The sequence below is a fragment of the Salvelinus alpinus genome, chromosome 19, assembly GCF_045679555.1.
Source record: "Salvelinus alpinus chromosome 19, SLU_Salpinus.1, whole genome shotgun sequence".
Classification (NCBI taxonomy): domain Eukaryota; kingdom Metazoa; phylum Chordata; class Actinopteri; order Salmoniformes; family Salmonidae; genus Salvelinus; species Salvelinus alpinus.
Genome location: NC_092104.1, coordinates 34,467,343 through 34,488,614, shown reverse-complemented (window position 1 = coordinate 34,488,614; position 21,272 = coordinate 34,467,343). Strand labels below are relative to the sequence as shown.

The window sequence follows — 21,272 nt, the reverse complement described above, 5'->3', positions numbered from 1 at the left end:
CCTAGCCTGGGCTAAGACAAACTGAGGACAGAGTATTGCCCCTGAGCCATTTTGAAAAGCAATCAACTACCAACTGAAGGAAGAGCTCAGATGTGATGCTTAACTTTCCCACTGTTCTCAGTGACAGAAGCATTCTAAAGCAGGCACTTCCAGAGGAACAGCAATCCGATTAACAAAGGAGAATGTGTCCTTCAGGTAACCAGGCAACAGCAGTCAGAGGCACGGGTCCACAAGTGTGAGGTGATCCAGCTAAGGTCTCTATTCATAGGAACTGAAAGGGAATCAATGACGCTAACAGAACATGGACAATAGGACTACAGAGCAAAGCCATGTCACCCCAGACTCATGATCTAAACAATGGCTTTAAACATTAGATATAGGACACATACAATCCTCCAACATGAGTGTCTCAGGAACATCTAGGAATTGAAACACACTGGATGGAGGATTAATGGTAAAGTATGGATCCTGGCAGGACAGAGAAGTGGAACCTAACACATTCCACAACAATGTTGCATGCTGGGAAAGGGCGTTACCTGTGGTGTCAGAGAGGGAGAGGGCGTTAAAGGGGTCCGGGACACTCAACATCGCTGAGCCTGCATCCAAACCCAGGATGTCAGCAGTTCTCTCAGCTTAACATTACACAGGGAGAACAAAAGAGGGAGAAGGAGAGAAAGAAGGAGAGAAAGCAGGAGAATAGGGGGAGGAAGGATGTTGGAGAAGCCATAATGGTCAGGTTATGACAGTTACCGATCTAATAGAAAGTCAACAAGATGTAAGAGGACAACAGCGCTGAGGAGAACAAATTACACAACAGTAATTGGTTTGGGTTGGGCTTAGAGAAAATAGTCTCACAGTAAGGTTGGAGAGGTTCACTTGACAGCTCAGACCGATACATCTCTCTATGAAAGAATTCTACAGAGCTGGAGAAACATCGTCCTTCAAAATAAAGATTTACAGAGAAGAAGCCGGCAGATAAAATCACAAGGACACCACATGGGAAATATGTAGAGATGAGGGAGAGGGATAATGACGTCTGTATGACACAGGGAGAGAGAGGAAGGCTGGTGAACACGTAGGGTCTTACCTGGGAAAGCCTTGCATGTGGCCCCAGCAGCAGAGACAGGCTGCAGCCCTGAGATGAGGTTCTCTGTGGAGAGGCCGGCCCTCTCCCCTGTTGTAGCTGTCATAAAGACATACACAATTAGAAAACAACATCACCTCTGATAATTTACCTATCTACCACCGATCCATTGCACTTCTAGATGTCAATAAACAGACTGGACTTTGTGGTCTTACTCTCGGCCAGCTTGGCAAAGTCCTTGTTGAGCAGCTCCTCTGCAGAGAGCTTGGAGAAGTTGTCATCACCAAAAGGGTTCCAGCTGCCAGTGGGTACAGAGGGGGCTGTCTGGGCACCACCCTCCCCTGGCTGGTACACACTCTGCTGGGAGGAGCAGGGGGAGCCAGAGGGGGTGGTGCTGGCTGACCTACAACACACACAGGAAAACACAAAGGTTACAGTGGAAACCATCAATCTCATGTACAAACAAGTATGTGCCAAATATAAAACATGCATACAAATATGGGTGATTAAAAAGCCTATTGAGTTATTTGTAGATTGAAAGGACTGTTTATTCCTGTGTTGAACTATATGGGCTATAAAAGGGAGTGTTTAAAGGTCTCTCTCTCTCTCTCTCTTTCTTTATTTCCCTCTCTCTCTCTCTCTTTCTTTATTTCCCTCTCTCTCTCTCTCTTTCTTTATTTCCCTCTCTCTCTCTCTCTTTCTTTATTTCCCTCTCTCTCTCTCTCTTTCTCTCTCTCTCTCTCTCTCTCTCTCTCTCTCTCTCTCTCTCTCTCTCTCTCTCTCTCTCTCTCTCTCTCTCTCTCTCTCTCTCTCTCTCTCTCTCTCTCTCTCTCTCTCTCTCTCTCTCTCTCTGAATGAATGAATGAATGAATGAACAGTTGATTCCTCAGTTCATTGAGATGGGTTAATTCAGCTCACTTAGACTTGTTGAGGCTGGCCTCGGCTGCAGCCGCCTGCAGTAGCTGGGTTGACTTGCTGATCGGGACCCCAAACACAGCACTGTGGGTGACGTCGCTCAGGATGCGTCTGTGACTGCCTCGGGGGGGCATCTTTGGGGAGGAGGGGGGCGTCAGGGAGCCAACCTTGTGGAGCCCACGTCCAGGAGCCAGATGCTGGGAGGAGAGAGCGAGAGAAAGGGTCTAATATGGAGATAAGGAAAATATCACACCAAATATCAATATCAGTGGGAGAAGGAAGAAAATTACAGGCTGATTCAAGTTGATTAGCTATTCTATTGGTTAGTGAAAAGACATGGTTAATTAGTGGCAAAATTCCAAAGGATGGTTTTCAGGATGTTATTGATTCATATTGGATTTAGAACAATACATCCTAAAGGAGACAGAACTGAGTGTTGACAGGTTCCAGTGACAGACGTTTCATGACAACTTGAAACATTATAACTACAGTGAAAGGAAAAGCAGCTAGACAGCTTCTGAATCCTATCTTTTTGGTTTGATTCTATTTGATCACTATGCAAAGCATGAAATGGCTGTCTTCAGTGTTAGGTGATTAGCTAGATTCTAAGGCCCCAGACAGAGAGAGTCAGGGCCTGTTAGCCCTCCCTGTCCTACAGACCAGCAGGCTGCCAGAGGGGATGGGCCTGTTAGCCCTCCCTGTCCCACAGACCAGCAGGCTGCCAGAGGGGATGGGCCTGTTAGCCCTCCCTGTCCCACAGACCAGCAGGCTGCCAGAGGGGATGGGCCTGTTAGCCCTCCCTGTCCCACAGACCAGCAGGCTGCCAGAGGGGATGGGCCTGTTAGCCCTCCCTGTCCCACAAGGCAGCAGGCTGCCAGAGGGGATGGGCCTGTTAGCCCTCCCTGTCCCACAAGGCAGCAGGCTGCCAGAGGGGATGGGCCTGTTAGCCCTCCCTGTCCCACAAGGCAGCAGGCTGCCAGAGGGGATGGGCCTGTTAGCACTCCCTGTCCCACAAGGCAGCAGGCTGCCAGAGGGGATGGGCCTGTTAGCCCTCCCTGTCCCACAAGGCAGCAGGCTGCCAGAGGGGATGGGCCTGTTAGCCCTCCCTGTCCCACAAGGCAGCAGGCTGCCAGAAGGGAGGAGGGTTACTGTGGGCTCAGAGTCAGTCAAGTGCAGGTCCTGTGGCTGCAGGTCCAGGGGCTGCAAGCTGAGGGGGTGCTGCTGATTGGGGGGAGGGGGGGTCTGCTGCAGGGCCAGCTGGCTGCTTTTGCAGAGGAGCAATTGCAGCCACATGATTAGCTTTGGGCTGCACAGCCACAGAGCCCTGGAGGATCGGCATGGGAGGCTGCTGCTGTTGTTGTTTGTAGAGGGTCTGCACCAACTGATGCTGCTTAGGGATAAGACGGTGGGAGAAACACTTCCTACTGTCTCATTTTGCCCAGTTTGGGATGAGTTATTGCTCTGCCAAGTGCAAACCAGTTCACCACATGTAAATACTATTCTGTTCCCTGTGTTTTTCATGAAAGTTGTCATTTTTGCAGTTGGATTTTTGTTAAACATGACATGTCAGTGTATTTTAATGAACAGATCAGATGGGAGTTCGTGTAAAGTCAATAAAGTTATTCAGTTGGATTCAATTTCATTCAAAACCACAAGGTCATTCAGAGGTCCTGCTAAAAGTGCACTCCACATAGAAATATCATAAGTTAGAAGGCAATAAACGGATACAGAAAAAACAAATGACTTAATATTATTGGCAAATGGTAAAAAGATACTCTGATATATTAAGAATCCCAAACACAAGGTAATATGCCCACCTGGTTGGTCTGCTGCTGTGGGCTGAAGAAGGCTGCAGCCTGCTGCTTCATGAAGAGACCCTGCTGATGCTGGGGCGTGGCCATGGGCTGCGAAGGGGCGGTCTGAGCCAGTGGGGGTGTGGCCTGCTGGACTAATTGGACAGCAACTGCAGGCTGGGCGGTGCCTAAAACACCTGTAGTACAGGGGAAAAGATGCTTGTCTTGTAAGGGTGACATTGATAACAATTGACTAAAACAGACAAGCTTGCAGCTACTATCTGTCTCTATACGGGCAGAAGGGCTCATTAATAGACTTTTAAAGCCTTGTCCGGACGGACAAATTGAACCACTGGGATTACAAGGCCATGTTATGTCAGCCAAACACTTGGAACAGTTCAATACATCAAGCTCAATACAGGATGTCTATCTTGGTGAGTGTTTTGTTACAGGATAAGAGACTTCCCCTGCTAGCAGGCCTCACCTCTCTGCTCACCACATCATCAGGTCCTTGTGGTTCAAGCTTTGACTGAGAAACAAAGCAGGTACAGAGGGTAGTTAATGCGTACCTATGGGCTGGGGCCCTCCTGCAGCCATGTTGGGTCTCTTGCGTGGGGTGAGGGCCGGCTGGATGGGCAGGATGCCTATGGACTGTGCCCCTCCAGCTTTGGGGCGTGAACGGGGCGCGATGGACGTCTCCATTGTGGGGACAGGGTCTGAGAGCCTGGGAGGGGAGAGGAAGGGCAGGCCAGATTATCCTTTGCCGGAGCTTTACATCTGTAACTATAAAAAAGCCCTGTTTCTCATGCTCCTCACTTACCTGGCTTTGGATTGACTCTTTTTGGCCACAGCTTCGCTGGCTCTGATTGGTTCAGGGAGTTTTGTAGGAATGGGAGAGTTCTGTGAAGGTGAGAAGTGTTTCAGTAGTATGCTTAGATATACTACTCAATTTTAATCAATCAGCTTCACTCAGATTTCTAGTGTAATGGTTTTCCTTTTGTCACAGCGAGGCAACAAGAACCCTTTATCATTATAACTTCCACATGACATGACTGCAGCAATGTCATGATCAGTTAAAGATTCCATGAATCGACCTTGAATGTCCCCTGGGAATGACGTCTGAAATGTGCTATGTCAGATGATTGAGTGCTGACATTGCTCAATCAATGCAAAGCAAAGGGGCCTGGGGGACAGAGGGCAGCCAACTGGCAACAACCACAAAGCTCCTTGTTCCCCCATCCTCTGGCATTTTTCACTAGACATATGTTGCTTTCCAAAAAGATTAGACATGAATAAAACTTCATAGTAAAATGTGGAAGCTTCTTACATTTGAAATTAAATAACATTACACCTGGCATTTGGAGGGCAAGGTAACAATTCAAATAAAGTTAAAAGTTCCTCTACATTTTCGCCCTTTGAATTATTTGGTTGTAACCTTCGTCTCCAGGGAGATTTTCTAGTCCTGTTGTCATTACTGATGGTGAGATGACTTACATGTATGTTCTGGATGGGGCATTCGATACGGGCCAGCCTGAAGGAGAAGTAGGACACTTGGTAGATATCTGGTCTCTTCTCTGGGTCAGGCTCCAGCATGTATCCTGATGAATGGAAGAAAACATGGTTGGTAATTATGATACTGCGACAGTGCTTTCGGAAAGTATTCAGACCCTTTGACTTTTTCCACATTTTATTATGTTACAGCCTTGATTAATTGATTAAATAATCTCCCCCCTAAATCTACTCACAATAACCCATAATGACAAAGCAAAAACAGTTTTTTAGAGAAATGTGCACATTTATTAAATATAAAAACAGAAATACTTTATTTACATTAGTATTCAGATCCTTTGCTATGTGACGCGAAATTGAGCTCAGGTGCATCCTGTTTCCATTGATCATCCTTAAGATGTTTCTACAACGTGATTGGAGTCCATATGTAGTAACTTCAATTGATTCGACATGATTTGGAAAGGCACACACCTGTCAAAATAAAGGTCCCACAGTTGTCAGTGTATTTCAGAGCAAAAACCAAGCCATGAGTTCCGAGACAGGATTGTGTCGAGGCACAGATCTGGGGAAGGGTACCAAAACATTTCTGCAGCATTGAAGCTCCCCAAGAACACAGTGGCCTCCACCATCCTTAAATGGAAGAAGTTTGGAACCACCAAGACTCTTCCTAGAGCTGGCCGCCCAGCCAAACTGAGCAATCGGAGGAGAAGGGCCTTGGTCAGGAAGGTGACCAAGAACCCGATGGTCACTCTGACAGAGCTCCAGAGTTCCTCCGTGGAGATGGGAGAACCTTCCAGAAGGACAACCATCTCTGCAGCACTCCACCAATCAAGCCTATGGTAGAGTGGCCAGACAAAAGCCGCCACTCAGTACAAGGCACATTACAGCCCGCTTAAAGTTTGCAAAAAGGCACCTAAAGGACTCTCAGACCATGAGAAACAAGATTCTCTGGTCTAATGAAACAAAGAATGAACACTTTGGCCTGAATGCGAAGCGTCACATCTGGAAGAAACCTGGCACCATCACTACGGTGAAGTATGGTGGTGGCAACATACTGACTGGGAGACTAGTCAGAATCGAGGGAAAGATGAAAGGAGCAAAGTACAGAGAGATACGAATACGCTGATTCGGTGAGCGAGTTTATTAGCAAGTGCATCAGCGATGTCGTACCCACAGCAACTATTAAAACATTCCCAAACCAGAAACCGTGGATTGATGGCAGCATTCGCGCAAAACTGAAAGCGCGAACCACTGCTTTTAATCAGGGCAAGGTGACCGGAAACATGACCGAATACAAACAGTGTAGCTATTCCCTCCGCAAGGCAATCAAACAAGCTAAGTGTCAGTATAGAGACAAAGTAGAGTCGCAATTCAACGGCTCAGACACGAGAGGCATGTGGCAGGGTCTACAGTCAATCACGGATTACAAAAAAAAAAACAGCCCCGTCGCGGACCAGGATGTCTTGCTTCCAGACAGACTAAACAACTTCTTTCCTCGCTTTGAGGACAACACAGTGCCACTGACATGGCCCGCTACCAAAACCTGCGGACTCTCCTTCACTGCAGCCGACGTGAGTAAAACATTTAAACGTGTTAACCCTCGCAAGGCTGCAGGCCCAGACGGCATCCCCAGCCGCGTCCTCAGAGCATGCGCAGACCAGCTGGCTGGTGTGTTTACGGACATATTCAGTCAATCCTTATCCCAGTCTGCTGTTCCCACATGCTTCAAGAGGGCCACCATTGTTCCTGTTCCCAAGAAAGCGAAGGTAACTGAGCTAAACGACTACCGTCCCGTAGCACTCACTTCCGTCATCATGAAGTGCTTTGAGAGACTAGTCAAAGACCATATCACCTCCACCCTACCTAACACCCTAGACCCACTCCAATTTGCTTACCGCCCCCAATAGGTCCACAGACGACGCAATCGCAACCACACTGCCCTAACCCATCTGGACAAGAGGAATACCTATGTGAGAATGCTGTTCATCGACTACAGCTCAGCATTTAACACCATAGTACCCTCCAAACATGTCATCGAGCTCGAGACCCTGGGTCTCGACCCTGCCCTGTGCAACTGGGTACTGGACTTCCTGACGGGCCACCCCCAGGTGGTGAGGGTAGGTAACAACATCTCCACCCCACTGATCCTCAACACTGGGGCCCCACAAGGGTGTGTTCTGAGCCCTCTCCTGTACTCCCTGTTCACCCACGACGGCGTGGCCATGCACGCCTCCAACTCAAGCATCAAGTTTGCAGACGACACTACAGTGGTAGGCTTGATTACCAACAACAACGAGACGGCCTACAGGGAGGAGGTGAGGGCCCTCGGAGTGTGGTGTCAGGAAAATAACCTCACACTCAACGTCAACAAAAGGAGATGATTGTGGACTTCAGGAAACAGCAGAGGGAGCATCGACGGGACAGTAGTGGAGAGGGTAGTAAGTTAAGTTCCTCGGCGTACACATCACGGACAAACTGAATTGGTCCACCCATACAGACACAGAGGCTGAAGAAATTCGGCTTGTCACCAAAAGCACTCACAAACTTTTACAGATGCACAATCGAGAGCATCCTGTCGGGCTGTATCACCGCCTGGTACGGCAACTGCTCCGCCCACAACCGTAAGGCTCTCCAGAGGGTAGTGAGGTCTACACAACGCATCACCGGGGGCAAACTACCTGCCCTCCAGGACACCTACACCACCCTATGTCACAGGAAGGCCAAAAAGATCATCAAGGACAACAACCACCCGAGCCAGTGCCTGTTCACCCCGCTATCATCCAGAAGGCGAGGTCAGTACAGGTGCATCAAAGCAGGGACCGAGAGACTGAAAAACAGCTTCTATCTCAAGGCCATCAGACTGTTAAACAGCCACCACTAACATTGAGTGGCTGCTGCCAACATACTGACAACTCCAGCCACTTTAATAATGTAAAAATTTATGGAAAAAATGTATCACTAGCCACTTTAAACAATGCCACTTCATATAATGTTTACATAACCTACATTACTCATCTCATATGTATATACTGTACTCGATACCATCTACTGCATCTTGCCTATGCCGTTCTGTACCATCACTCATTCATATATTTTTATATTTTTATTCTTCATTCCTTTACCCTTGTGTGTATACGGTGGTTGTTGTGAAATTCTTAGGTTAGATTACTCGTTGGTTATTACTGCATTGTCGGAACTAGAAGCACAAGCATTTCGCTACACTCGCATTAACATCTGCTAACCATGTGTATGTGACAAATAACATTTGATTTGAATACTTTCCGAATGCACTGTTTATTTCTCTCTGTGGACTAAAGGACTTGCACTGTGTAATCGAGAAGGGGCACAGAGAGAAAGACAGAGCCAGAAAGACAACTCTCTTACATACAAATGCATGGACCAGTCAGTAGGAGTTGACAGGGAGGATGGCTACTCACTGATGAGGCAGTGCATGTCCGGGGAATAGCGGGAGTTGTCTGGTATAGTGAAGCTGCCGTCACAGATGGCCACCTGGCTCTCCCCAAATGGCAGGGTGAAGTAGCACAGTTTATACAGTAGGCAGCCCATAGCCTGTAGAGACAGCACAGTGGACATCAGCACACCTTCTATTACCTCAAACTTGCAACCCAGCAAGTCAGTTACACTGTACTTGGCATCACGCCAACATAACTCTATAGTGGAGAGAAACCAGTCATAATCTCTCATGGCGATTCAGCAGTATGCCAACTCACCCAGATGTCTGCCTTTGTAGTGATGACCATGCCATTGTAAAGGTTGATCATCTCTGGGGCTCGGTATGACAGAGTAGTGTACCTTAAGATGGGAAGGGAGCACACTCATTTAGGAAGGACTTCAAATGGCACAGTAAATCCACAACATCCCAACCTGTCGTACTTGTTGGTTCACTAGACTAAAACTATCAAACCACACCCATGAATTCAGTATTTCAGCTGAGGTGAAGCTCTTCAGAATCACTCACTTCTTGATTTCCTCCTCCACCAGTGGAATGCCCTCTGTCTGAGGGTCCTGGAAGCGGTTGGTGGCGCTACCAAAGTCACACAGCACGTAGTGTCCCCTGTCATGGAGCAGGATATTCTCCACCTGCAGAGGAGATAGACACACAGATGACTCCTGAGACAGGTGACTCCTGAGTTGCTCTTTGAATGGTGTGTAACATATTTATACACTTCATGGTTCACTTCTCATGCTGCAACACACATATGCAGCTCGGACATGTATTAAAGACAAACAGATAGAGGACAAGTGTGAGTAGGGTGTAGACTCCGAGGGTGTGTGTGTGAAGACAAGTGCTCGTGCCTTGAGATCTCGATGGATGATTGGCATCTTGCACTGGTGGAGGCGGGCCACAGCCTCGCAGGTGTCACAGAAGATCTGCAGCACCTCTGCCTCAGTGAAGCCTGTTTGCAGACGCTGGTTCATCAGGTTCACCACCTGACCACCTGCAACAAACCAGGGAGGGCTTACAATGGGTTTGGAAACGAAGTAGATACGCTCCTGTAATGGTATGAGGTTTGTACACTAATGAAACTACGAAAGCGATTGATAAGGAAAGAGGGGCAGAATTACCACGACAGAAATCCATGAGGATAAGGACCTCCCAGACATCTCCTGCTCCCACTGCAGTTATACTGGAGTCCAGGAAACCCACAATGTTCCTGTGGCCCACAAGGTCCCTCTGCACATGCACACACACAATTGGTTAATATTACAAAGAATATAAAGAACCTCATAGGACTCTGGTTTGGTTTCAAGTTCTCAACAGGCTGCCATAACAATGGTGATTTTTGGGTTGCCCGAGTGTATTCTGCTTCTGCTTGCTCACTATAAGGATCTGCCAAAAGGCTGGAAGTAATAGGGTTGTTCCACAAAATGGGTGCCGTAACAGGTTTCAAACCTGTTTCAAACCTGTTACGGACACTTATGTAACTGCTTAACTTTTATTTAAAAACATGTTTGAGATAAATCCCAAATGTTCTCATTGATCAAGTATCCCTTCTACAAATAAACTCCCATATAATATCAAATGGATAAAGTTACCGTTGGGCCTCTAACAGGGTTGACGATAACACAGTTTAGGTTTAAGGTGAAGATCGGCCTACTCCTCATGTGGTGAAGAACATGGTGTTCATAAAATTAGGAATTATACACAAGACTTACTTCCTTTTCCACCATGCTGTTCAGAGGCCCCAAACAATGTCACCTGCTGTGAATCATTTAACATGGTGGAATGGTCCATTATTTTAAAGGAATACATTGTTTGCATAACAGGGTTGGCCTTTAAAATGAGGGACAGACGTAAATGCGTCACCAATCACATTAATAGCAATAATAACCTTCAGAAATGACTGTCAAAGCAGCAAAAATAAATAGGCCTTTACAATGGTGAAACTTGGAGACATTTTGGGATTAAGCGAGTTGAAATCTTCCTAGAAGTGACATGTCAAAATGTTGAATTTTGGCACTTTAGCAAGCCTTTATTCATACAAACAAAATCTGATGTATTGAATTCTTCATGTGGTCTATATTATAGTGTACTTCATTTAATATGACAGGCTTTTTAAAATTCAATATTGGTGCATAATTTGTACTTAAAATATCAAAGGGACGCAAAAAGCACCCATTTCGTGGAACGACCCAACAATGATAGCCATCCTGTCCCAATTATGCCCCCCAGGGTGTGGCTGCAGGGGCTGGTTATCTTACAGCATGGCCTCCAGTTATGGAACTGAGGCCCAAGGGGGCGGGGGAGTTTATCTGCATGATGTCCAAATCAACATATTCAGCAGCAGGCTCTAATGGAGTGAAGAATGTATGACTCAGTTACTACCCACCCTTCTGCTCCCTCCCTCTCTCTATATGTTTGTTTAAATTAGTCTTGTCAACCCTCCCATTTCATAGTCAGCAACTCTTTCCAATATCACCTCTTCCAGAATAAAAACACAATCCTATTCTTTAATTTGTGTAGTTTTATCTGTGTGGTTCTACATCAGCTTCACTACAGCAGTGGCACAGTGATTTGCCCCCTTTGTGAAGCTCATTTGTCTGAGAGAGCCTGTGCATTATAAGGTAGACTGGGTGAACTCCAGCCCAGAACCGGTTCTCACCATGATCTGGATCTCTAGCTTGCAGATATGCAGGTCATGCTCGCTGTTGACGTACATTCTCTTCAGGGCACAGCGGACCCCCTGGTGGGTCCGCACCAGGAACACAATGGCAAAGCCTCCTGGAGAGAGAAAGATTTCAGCATTGACCTGTGACTGAGTGGCACAGGTCACCACTGAGGCCAGCTGCGTTGTCAGCTAACCTAACAGTAAGAGAATACAATAAACACAACAAGAGACCAGCTAAATATGGAGCTACAAAAATGTTTGTTTCGTGACACTGGTTTCCCCTCAAGCCAAACGGCTAAATGACGTGCTTTGCTTCGACAAATATCAGTAACAGTGACTGAATTAGCCCTGAGTCATGGTCAGTCAGCCTGGATGAGTCAAAGCTGCTGATACTGCCGAGTGGCTGACGGTGTGCAGAGCAAGCCTCCTTCAGTCTGTCCATTACCTCATCATGATAGCAGCACACCACACAACCCTGGCAACGTTCGTCCTCTCTGTCATATAAACTTCTGGTATAAACACACACTGTATGACCCCAGATCAACAGTGGCAGAGCTAGCTGGGAAGAAATGCTGTGAAATCTGTGTTCAGTCAGAGGGGTGGATGAAGCTGTGGTTAAGGAAGGCTCAACAGAGCATTGGTGAGTCAGCAGTAGAGATGAGAATCAGAGGAAGACTGCAGGTAGCGGAGCAGCCGCACTGTGACTGGAGAAGGTGGAGAGAGTGTGAGTCCATCATCCGACTATTAGAGGCACATTGTGCTGAGACATTGGGCAGTCGGGCACGGCTCCAAAACAGCCCTTTTGTCTGGGTCTCTCCATTTCTCTCCCTCATGGATGCTAATTCAGACATATGCAGACAAACAAACCCATGAGTGATTGTGTGGCTGGCTGTGCACACTATTTGTTTCTGGTGACCCAGGAGGCAGTGTAGGCTTGCTGTGATCCATGAGTGATACAACACTGGTCTCTTTCATCTACATACCATTCACACAGTGAGGGGGCTGGCTCTGCCTACATAAAGAATAACACCAAAGGGCAGGGTTCAGCAGAAGCACTGTCTGGAACCAAACATACTGAGCATGTATTTTAGCTAGAATTATCTCACATTGTTCAAAGAGAAAAAACAGTTGTGTATTATGTTAGTGATGCAGATATGGTGTTTTGAAGGACTGGTGGCTCTACCGTGTTATTGCAGCACAGCGCTGTAAGATGTTGGTAGTATGTGTGTCTGATTACAGGCTAGTAGAAGGTGAGCTAATGCTCTGAGGGGTTGGTTGAAAGCTCTGCTGGGCTGCTGCACTAGGCTCAGCACCTCAGCACCAGATGCAGGGCTGGCCTGCAGCCTCCACTGGCTGAGCTGGAGGGTTCTGATCAAAGCAGAAGCAGATACGGGTCAGGATCAAGTTTCACTAATCTGAATAAGAAATTCACATCCTATTAGTAGTTCTCAAATCAAATTTTATTAATGCCGAATATAACCTTACCGTGAAACGCTTACTTACAAGACCTTAACTCTTATTTTTCTTAAAACTGCATTGCTGGTTAAGAAACAATATGTACAAAATAAAAGAGTAACAATAAAATAACGAGGCTATATACAAGGGGTACCGGGTCAATGTGCGAGGGTACAGTTTAGATGAGGTAATATGTACATTAATAAAAAATTTCACCTTTATTTAACCAGGTAGGCCAGTTGAGAACAAGTTCTCATTTTCAACTGCGACCTGGCCAAGATATTTTTATTTATTTATTTAACCTTTATTTAACCAGGTAGGCTAGTTGAGAACAAGTACTCATTTGCAACTGCGACCTGGCCAAGATAAAGTAAAGCAGTTCAACATATACAACAACACAGAGTTACACATGGAATAAACAAACATAGAATAATACAGTAGAAAAATCTATATACAGCATGTGCAAATGAGGTAGGATAAGAGAGGTAAGGCAATAAATAGGCCATGGTGGCAAAGTAATTACAATATAGCAATTAAACACTGGAATGGTAAGATGTGCAGAAGATGAATGTGCGAGTACAGATACTGAGGTGCAAAGGAGCAAGATAAATAAATAAATACAGTATGGGGATGAGGTAGATTGGATGGGCTATTTACAGATGAGCTATGTACAGGTGCAGTCATCTGTGAGCTGCTCTGACAGCTGGTGCTTAAAGCTAGTGAGGGAGGTAAACGTCTCCAGCTTCAGAGAATTTTGCAGTTCGTTCCAGTCATTGGCAGCAGAGAATAGGAAGGAGAGGCGGCCAAAGGAAGAATTGGCTTTGGGGGTGACCAGTGAGATATACCTGCTGGAGCGCGTGCTACAGGTGGGTGCTGCTATGGTGACCAGTGAGCTGAGATAAGGCAGGGCTTTACCTAGCAGAGACTTGTAGATGACCTGGAGCCTGTGGGTTTGGCGACGAGTATGAAGCGAGGGCCAGCCAACGAGAGCATACAGGTCGCAGAGGTGGGTAGTATATAGGGCTTTGGTGACAAAATGGATGGCACTGTGATAGACTGCATCCAATTTGCTGAGTATGCTGAGTGTTGGAGGCTATTTTGTAAATGACATCGCTGAAGTCAAGGATCAGTAGGATGGTCAGTTTTACAAGGGTGTGTTTGGCAGCATGAGTGAAGTATGCTTTGTTGCAAATAGGAAGCCGATTCTAGATTTAATTTTGGATTGGAGATGTTTAATGTGAGTCTGGATGGAGAGTTTACAGTCGAAACAGACACCTAGGTATTTGTAGTTATCCACATATACTAAGTCAGAATCGTCCAGAGTAGTGATGCTGGACGGGCGGGCAGGTGCAGGCAGCGATTGGTTGAAGAGCATGCATTCAGTTTTACTAGCATTTAAGAGCAGTTGGAGGCCACGGAAGGAGAGTTGTATGGCATTGAAGCTCATCTGGAGGTTAGTTAACACCGTGTCCAAAGGGCCAGAGGTATACAGAATGGTATTGTTTGCGTAGAGGTGGATCAAAGAATAACCAGCAGCGAGAACGACATCATTGATGTATACAGAGAAGAGAGTCGGTCCGAGAATTGAACCCTGTGGCACCCCCATAGAGAATGCCAGAGGTCCGGACAACAGGCCCTCAGATTTAACATATTGCACTCTATCGGAGATTTAGTTGATGATCCATGCGAGGTAGTCACTTCAGAAGCCAAGTCGAAAGCCTTGGCCAAGTCGATGAGGACGGTTGCACAGTACTATCTTTTATCAATGGCGGTTAAGATATCGTTTAGGACATTGAGTGTGACTAAGGTGCACCCATGACCAGCTCAGAAATCAGATTGCATAGTGGAGAAGGTACGGTGGGATTCGAAATGGTCGGTGATCTGCATGTAGGTCGGGGTAAAGTGAATAATAAACAGCGAATAGCAGCAGCGTAAAGGGGGGGGGGGGGAATAGTCCGGGTAGCCATTTGATTAGCTGTTCAGCTTGGGAGTAGCTGTTGTTTAGGAGCCATTTGGACTTAGACTTGGTCCTCTGGTATCGCGCGCCGTGCAGTCTATGACTAGGGTGGCTGGAGGCTTTGGCAATTTTTAGGGCCTTCCTCTGACTCTGCCAGGTATACAGGTCCTGGATGGCAGGAAGCTTGGCCCCAGTGATGTACTGTGCCGTACACACCACCCTCTGTAGCAGTTACCATGCTCTCGATGGTGCAGCTGTTTAACTTTGAGGGTCTGGAGGACCCATGCCAAATCTTTTCAGTCTCCTGAGGGGGAATAGTCATTGGCGTGCCCTCTTCACGACTGTCTTGGTGTGTTTGGACCATGATAGTTTCTGGCCATCACAAAGCCCTGACCTCAATCCTAGAGAAAACTTGTGGGCAGAACTGAAAAATCGTGTGCGAGCATGGAGGCATACAAACCTGACTCAGTTACACCAGCTCTGTCAGGAGGACTGGGCCGAAATTCACCCAACTTATTGTGGGAAGCTTGTGGAAGGCTAGCCGAAACGTTTGACTAAGTTAAACAATTTAAAGGCAATGATACCAAATTCTAATTGAGCGTATGTAACTTCTGACCCACTGGGAATGTGATGAAAGAAATAAAAGCTGAAATAAATCATTCTCTCTACTATTATTCTGACATTTCACATTCTTAAAATAAAGTGGTGATCCTAACTGACCTAAAACAGGGATTTTTTACTAGGACTAACTGTCAGGAATTGTGAGAAGTTTTAAACGTATTTGGCTAAGGTGTATGTAAACTTCCGACTTCAACTGTGCGTACGGTCACTGTGTGGACAACGTCATTGATGCAGTTATTGATGAAGCCAGTGACTGATGTGGTATACTCCTCAATGCCATCGGATGAGTCCTGGAACATATTCCAGTCTGTGGTAGCAAAACAGTCCTGTAGCTTAACATCTGCGCCATCTGATCACTTCCGTATTGAGCGAGTCACTGGTACTTCCTGCTTTAGTGTTTGCTTGTAAGCAGGAATCAAAAGGAAAGAATTATGGTCAGATTTGCCAAATGGAGGGCGAGGGAGAGCTTTAAATTGCATTTCTGTGTGTGGAGTAAAGGTAGTGTAGAGTTTTTTTCCATCTTGTTGGTAGAAATGAGGTAAAACGGATTCAAGTGTCCCTGCAAGTCCCCAGCCACTATGAGCACCACCTCTGGATGAGCATTTTCTTGTTTGCTTATGGCTCTATACAGCTCGTTGAGCGCGGTCTTGGTGCCAGCATTGGTTTGTAGTGGTAAATAGACAGCTACGAATAATATAGATGAGAACTCTCTTGGTAGATAATGTGGTCCACAGCTTATCATGAAATACTTTACTTCAGGTGAGCAAAACCTTGAGACTTCCTTAATATTTGATTTTGCACACCAGCTGTTATTGGCAAATAGACAGACTGCAACCTCTTGTCTTACCGGAGGCAGCTGCTCTGTCTTGCCAATGCACGGAAAAACCAGCCAACTGTATATTATCTATGTCATCGTTCAGCTACGATTCGTGATATATAAGACATTACAGTTAATGTCCCATTGGTAGGATAGTCTTGAACGGAGCGAATCCAGTTTATTCTCCAATGATCGCACATTGGCCAATAGGACGGATGGTAGAGGCGGGTTACCCACTCGTCGACGAATTCTCACAAGGCACCTGGACCTGCATCTCAGTCTTCTCTTCAGCCGAATGACGGGGATTTGGGCCTGGTCGGGTGTCTGGAGTAATTAATTTGCGTCCAACTCGTTAAAGAAAAACATCTTTGTGCAGTTCGAGGTGAGAAATCGCTGTTCTGATATACAGAAGCTCTTTTCAGTCATAAGAGACAGTGGCAGAAACATGTACAAAATAAGTTACAAATAATGCAGAAAAAAACACACATAATAGCACAATTGGTTAGGAGCCCACAAAACGGCAGACATCTCCTCCGTTGAGTCCCATCTTCTGCATCCACACACAAGCACCATAAACAGACACTTCACAGTGGCTCCTCACCCTGCACCAGACAACAGGCTTATCTGTACTCATGAATCTTGTAGATTATTCTTTAAAAAAGGGGCCTTCATGCCCTGGGCAGAATACAAACTGGGAGATGGCTGTGTATGTGAATGCAGAGCACCTGCAGTCTGTAAAACAAGCAAGGTCCAAATCAAGCCTTTGAGAGCATTTTATTGGACACCTGCTTCCTTGTCTATTCCTACTGCTAGCACAGCTAAAGAAATTCAAACCTGCAGAAAGTCTCTGGCCATGTACACAATCTGGCTCGCCTGCTACTAAGTTAAACAGCATAGTGCAGCATACTATTTAGCAGTTATGGCTTCATATGAAGTGGACAGGATCGTTTGTAGCCCCACCCAGTGACCTTTCATGTTGTTGTTTTGGGATAACATTAGCCAAGTACCTAGCATTTGGAATGAAGTATTTTGAGTAATCTTGAGTGTACCATAGGCCACGCATGTTTGAACTGAAGAGTCACCTGAAGCTTGAGAGGAATGGGAGATGCAGTGGAGGAATGCAGTGCTGAAGCAGGGGGCTCATAATGAGGATGACTGGCTACTACTCTGAACTGTGTGTGGTGAGCTTACTGGCGCCCAGAGCGAATGAGGCATCACCCAAGTGGGTGCCATACATTGTGAAGGAGAAGTCCAGTGGCTACAAGACTCTGGTTCCCAGAGTAGCCCTCTTTAAGATCATTACCAGACTCAATCTTCATCAACCATCTCCCTAATCAACTTCCTCTGATCAAGCCAGGAACTGTCCCTCTCCATCTTTGGAGGATGCATGCACTCAGACTTGGCCTCTATTGGTTGAACTAGCCAACTATAGCTCTGCTACTCATGATGTATTGCTTGTTTGTTTGCGTTTGAAATTATGAAAAGTGCTATTGAAATGTAATCAGTTATTATATCAAAAGATGGCTTATTTAGTTTAGTAGAGCAAAAAGCTCTGACGAAGGCCAAGAGGCCGACACGTAAGCTTCAATAAAAAAGTGATACTAGCAAGAGCAGTGTGCGGGTTTCTTTTTTGTTTCAACATAAACTGTGTGGTTCGATTTCTGAATGCTGATTGGCTGACAGCCGTGGTATATCAGACCGTATACCACGGGTATGACAAAACATGTATTTTTACTGCTCTAATTAAGTTGGTAACCAGTTTATAATACCAATAAGGCACTTCGGGGGTTTGTGGTATATGGCACACCGCGTTGCGCTGTCCCTTAGCCGTGGTATATTGGTCATATACCACACCCCCTCTGGCTTTATTGCTTAACCATGCACCTGCAACAAGATACCTCAGACGTGCAGGTGAATTTTTTTATGTTGAAAGTAAAAACACACCAACAGTAGATGTACCGGTATCAATTTTTATTTATTTATTACAAACAAGAAACACTTTTTGATGAGAAAACTGAAATCCACTTGGGGTTTTACAAAAGGACTTCACCAAAACCAGTAGAAAATCAATTAATGTAAAGGATACTTCTGGATGTTGGCAATGAGGCCCTTTATCTACTTCCCCAGAGTCAGATGAACTTGTGGATACCATTTTTGTGTCTCTGTGTCCAGTATGAAGGCCGTTAAACTAACATTAGCGCAATGACTAAATATATGGGTATCTACTAGCATGCTAGCAGATCACACAATGACTGGGAGTCTATGGCTGATGCTCTCGTTAACGCAACTTAGAGTCCTACTGAAGCATGTAGCTAGCTTTACTAAAGGCATGGCAAGCAGCAGATCTGTTTCCAAAGAAGTAACGTTACAATTAAAATAGTTGTGATCATTTTAAATGAGAACAAAAGTGACTTCCATTTGAAGACCACCGCAGAAGCTTCACTATCTTGCAAGTTGTTTACTCAAAGAGATCTAGCTATCAAAACATGCATACCCCTCTTCCAATACATTTTAAATTCCTGAAAAGTGTGCAGCGAATTCTACTAGATGAAAAGCCGAAATGACAACATCCTGGCATTTAAACCACAATAGATTTTTTAAAACGCACATACTATAACACTTCCTATTTTCACATACTCAAACAGCCTACTATTTAGGACGTAACTATGGGCATTCGGACACAAGCCTCCATCTTTATTACTCACTCGGACAGACAAACACAGTCAGTACTACTAGAGGAGGCTGCGGCAGCTGCTCAGAGAGGCCTGTGGGTAGCCAGCCCCGTGCTCTCCCAGGCCAGAATGCCAGAGCCATGCCCTGGGCTGAGTCATCCAGCTCGCCTCGCATCACTAAGCCAAGGACAGCTCCCTCCACATGATCAGTCTGTTTGATCATCTGAGGCTTTCCACCACAGCCTTCAGTTCAGTAGGTGCTGCTGCTGTCCAATGAGGCTTCGAGTGAATAGTACGTACACTCAGTAGAATGGTATTCTACATACGTACACATGGTATTGGTAAATGTATGACCCATGGGTCAGGCTAAAATCAACTCCCTTCTGTATTTTCTATTCATCATACCCGCACCATAATACTTAGTCCTATGGTGATTAATTAAGTATTAAAGACAGAATGAGGAAGATGGGCTGAAAGAAACCCCATGGTGCTTATTTATGATTGACTGCATTGAGAAGTTTTTTAAAAATAGGCTGTCTCATATGAACAAGTTCAAACACATTTATGCAAATGTATGCAAAATAGTGTATCCAGCAAAGCTTGTTTTGTGCCTGAATCAAATTGAACATCAGAATATACTGCGAGGGCAAGCACACAAACATGTACACACTACAGAGAGAGTGTGTGTGTGTGTTCCTGCCACAGCTGATGTTGGGTTTGCCCTGCCAAGCACCTGCTAGTTCGCGCCGTCTAATCTCGGGCGCCTGCGTGAATTTAGAGGGATTAGCAACCTTCTTAAGTTACATGCACCAGCACACTGATTTACTGGACTGGACAGGTCAACAACAAGAGCTACAAAATACCCCCCCAACACTGATGACAGTCAGCATAATACGTTGTTGTCCACTCAACCAAACATATACAAATGAACACTTTTTGAATACAGTTCAGTAAACAAAAGGTCATCATCACTGCAATGGAGCTTCTGTAACAGCATGTAGCCTACTATAAAAGAAAAAACTACTACATTGTTTACAAACACGCTCACTGAGGATTATGCATTACCCTGCATCCTGCATTGAGCAGACAATTCTACTGGCAAAGTCTTGTCTCCAGTAGGCATTAATATTAAACCAGCTTGCACCAGCTGATACTCATCGGTAAATAGAAAAATGAAAGGCAGTCAGATTAAAATTTGATCCTTGCATTTTCCTAGCATGCCCCAGTGGTTGCATTGTGTGTGTGTGAGGGTGCAGCAGCAGGCAGGCTTCCTCCATGACAATGCCAGTCATATATGGTTGTGTCTACACTTTACACTTACACTACCGGTCAAAAGTTTTAGAACACCTAGTCATTCAAGGGTTTTTCTTAATTTGTACTATTTTCTATTTCTATTCTAATTTGGACTCCAGACCAAAGGACAAATTTCCACCGGTCTAATGTATTTCTTGGCCCAAGCAAGTCTCTTATTATTGGTGTCCTTTAGAAGTGGTTTCTTTGCAGCAATTCGACCATGAAGGCCTGATTCATGCAGTCTCCTCTGAACAGTTGATGTTGAGATGTGTCTGTTACTTGAACTCTGTGAAGCATTTATTTGGACTGCAATTTCTGATGCTTTTAACTCTAATGAACTTATCCTCTGCATCAGAGGTAACTCTGGGTCTTCCATTCCTGTGGCAGTCCTTATGAGAGCCAGTTTCACCATAGCGCTTGATAGTTTCTGCGAATGCACTTGAAGAAACGTTCAAAGTTCGTGAAATGTTCAGTTTTGACTGACCTTCATGTCTTCAAGTAATGATGGACTATCGTTTCCATTTGTTTATTTCAGCTGTTCTTGCCATACTATGGAATTGATATTTTACCAAATAGCGCTGTTTTCTGTATACCCCCCTACCTTGTCACAACACAACTGATTGGCTCAAACGCATAAATAAGGAAAGAAATTGCACAAGTTAAAAGTTAAGGCGGCACACCTGTTAATTGAAATGCATTCCAGGTGACTACCTCATGAAGCTGGTTGAGATAATGTCAAGTGTGCAAAGCTGTCATCAAGGCAAAGGGTGGCTATTTGAAGAATCTCAAATATATAAAATTATTTTATTTGTTTAACACTTTTTTGGTTACTACATGATTCCATATGTGTTATTTCACAGTTTTGATGTCTTCACTATTATTCTACAATGTAGAAAATAGTACAAATACAGAAAAACCCTTGAATGAGTAGGTGTTCTAAAACATTAGACCGGTAGTGTACATGCGACCTCTGCTATCAGAATACGAAGATTGCATTGAAAAGACGCGTCTAGACAAACAAAAGT

At 45.3% G+C, this 21,272-nt stretch overlaps 1 protein-coding gene across 13 annotated transcripts in view; it reads right to left on the bottom strand.

Annotated features, from left to right (window-relative positions):
* The window catches only part of LOC139545414 (AP2-associated protein kinase 1-like), a 56,803-nt gene that overhangs the window by 27,994 nt on the left and 7,537 nt on the right, over positions 1-21,272 (bottom strand). For 7 of the 13 annotated variants that reach the window (XM_071353147.1, XM_071353153.1, XM_071353157.1 and 4 more), the window contains exons 2-15: positions 11,427-11,545; positions 9,889-9,997; positions 9,619-9,761; positions 9,281-9,402; positions 9,033-9,114; positions 8,739-8,871; positions 5,287-5,390; positions 4,613-4,692; positions 4,362-4,516; positions 3,817-3,989; positions 2,003-2,223; positions 1,300-1,487; positions 1,088-1,183; positions 537-632 (exon numbers count right to left, since the gene is read on the bottom strand). In XM_071353147.1, the coding sequence (XP_071209248.1) occupies positions 537-632; positions 1,088-1,183; positions 1,300-1,487; positions 2,003-2,223; positions 3,817-3,989; positions 4,362-4,516; positions 4,613-4,692; positions 5,287-5,390; positions 8,739-8,871; positions 9,033-9,114; positions 9,281-9,402; positions 9,619-9,761; positions 9,889-9,997; positions 11,427-11,545 (1,821 nt within the window). The remainder of the gene's footprint in view (positions 1-536; positions 633-1,087; positions 1,184-1,299; positions 1,488-2,002; positions 2,224-3,816; positions 3,990-4,361; positions 4,517-4,612; positions 4,693-5,286; positions 5,391-8,738; positions 8,872-9,032; positions 9,115-9,280; positions 9,403-9,618; positions 9,762-9,888; positions 9,998-11,426; positions 11,546-21,272) is intronic. The other 6 variants (XM_071353151.1, XM_071353154.1, XM_071353159.1 and 3 more) reach the window with 2 other exon arrangements.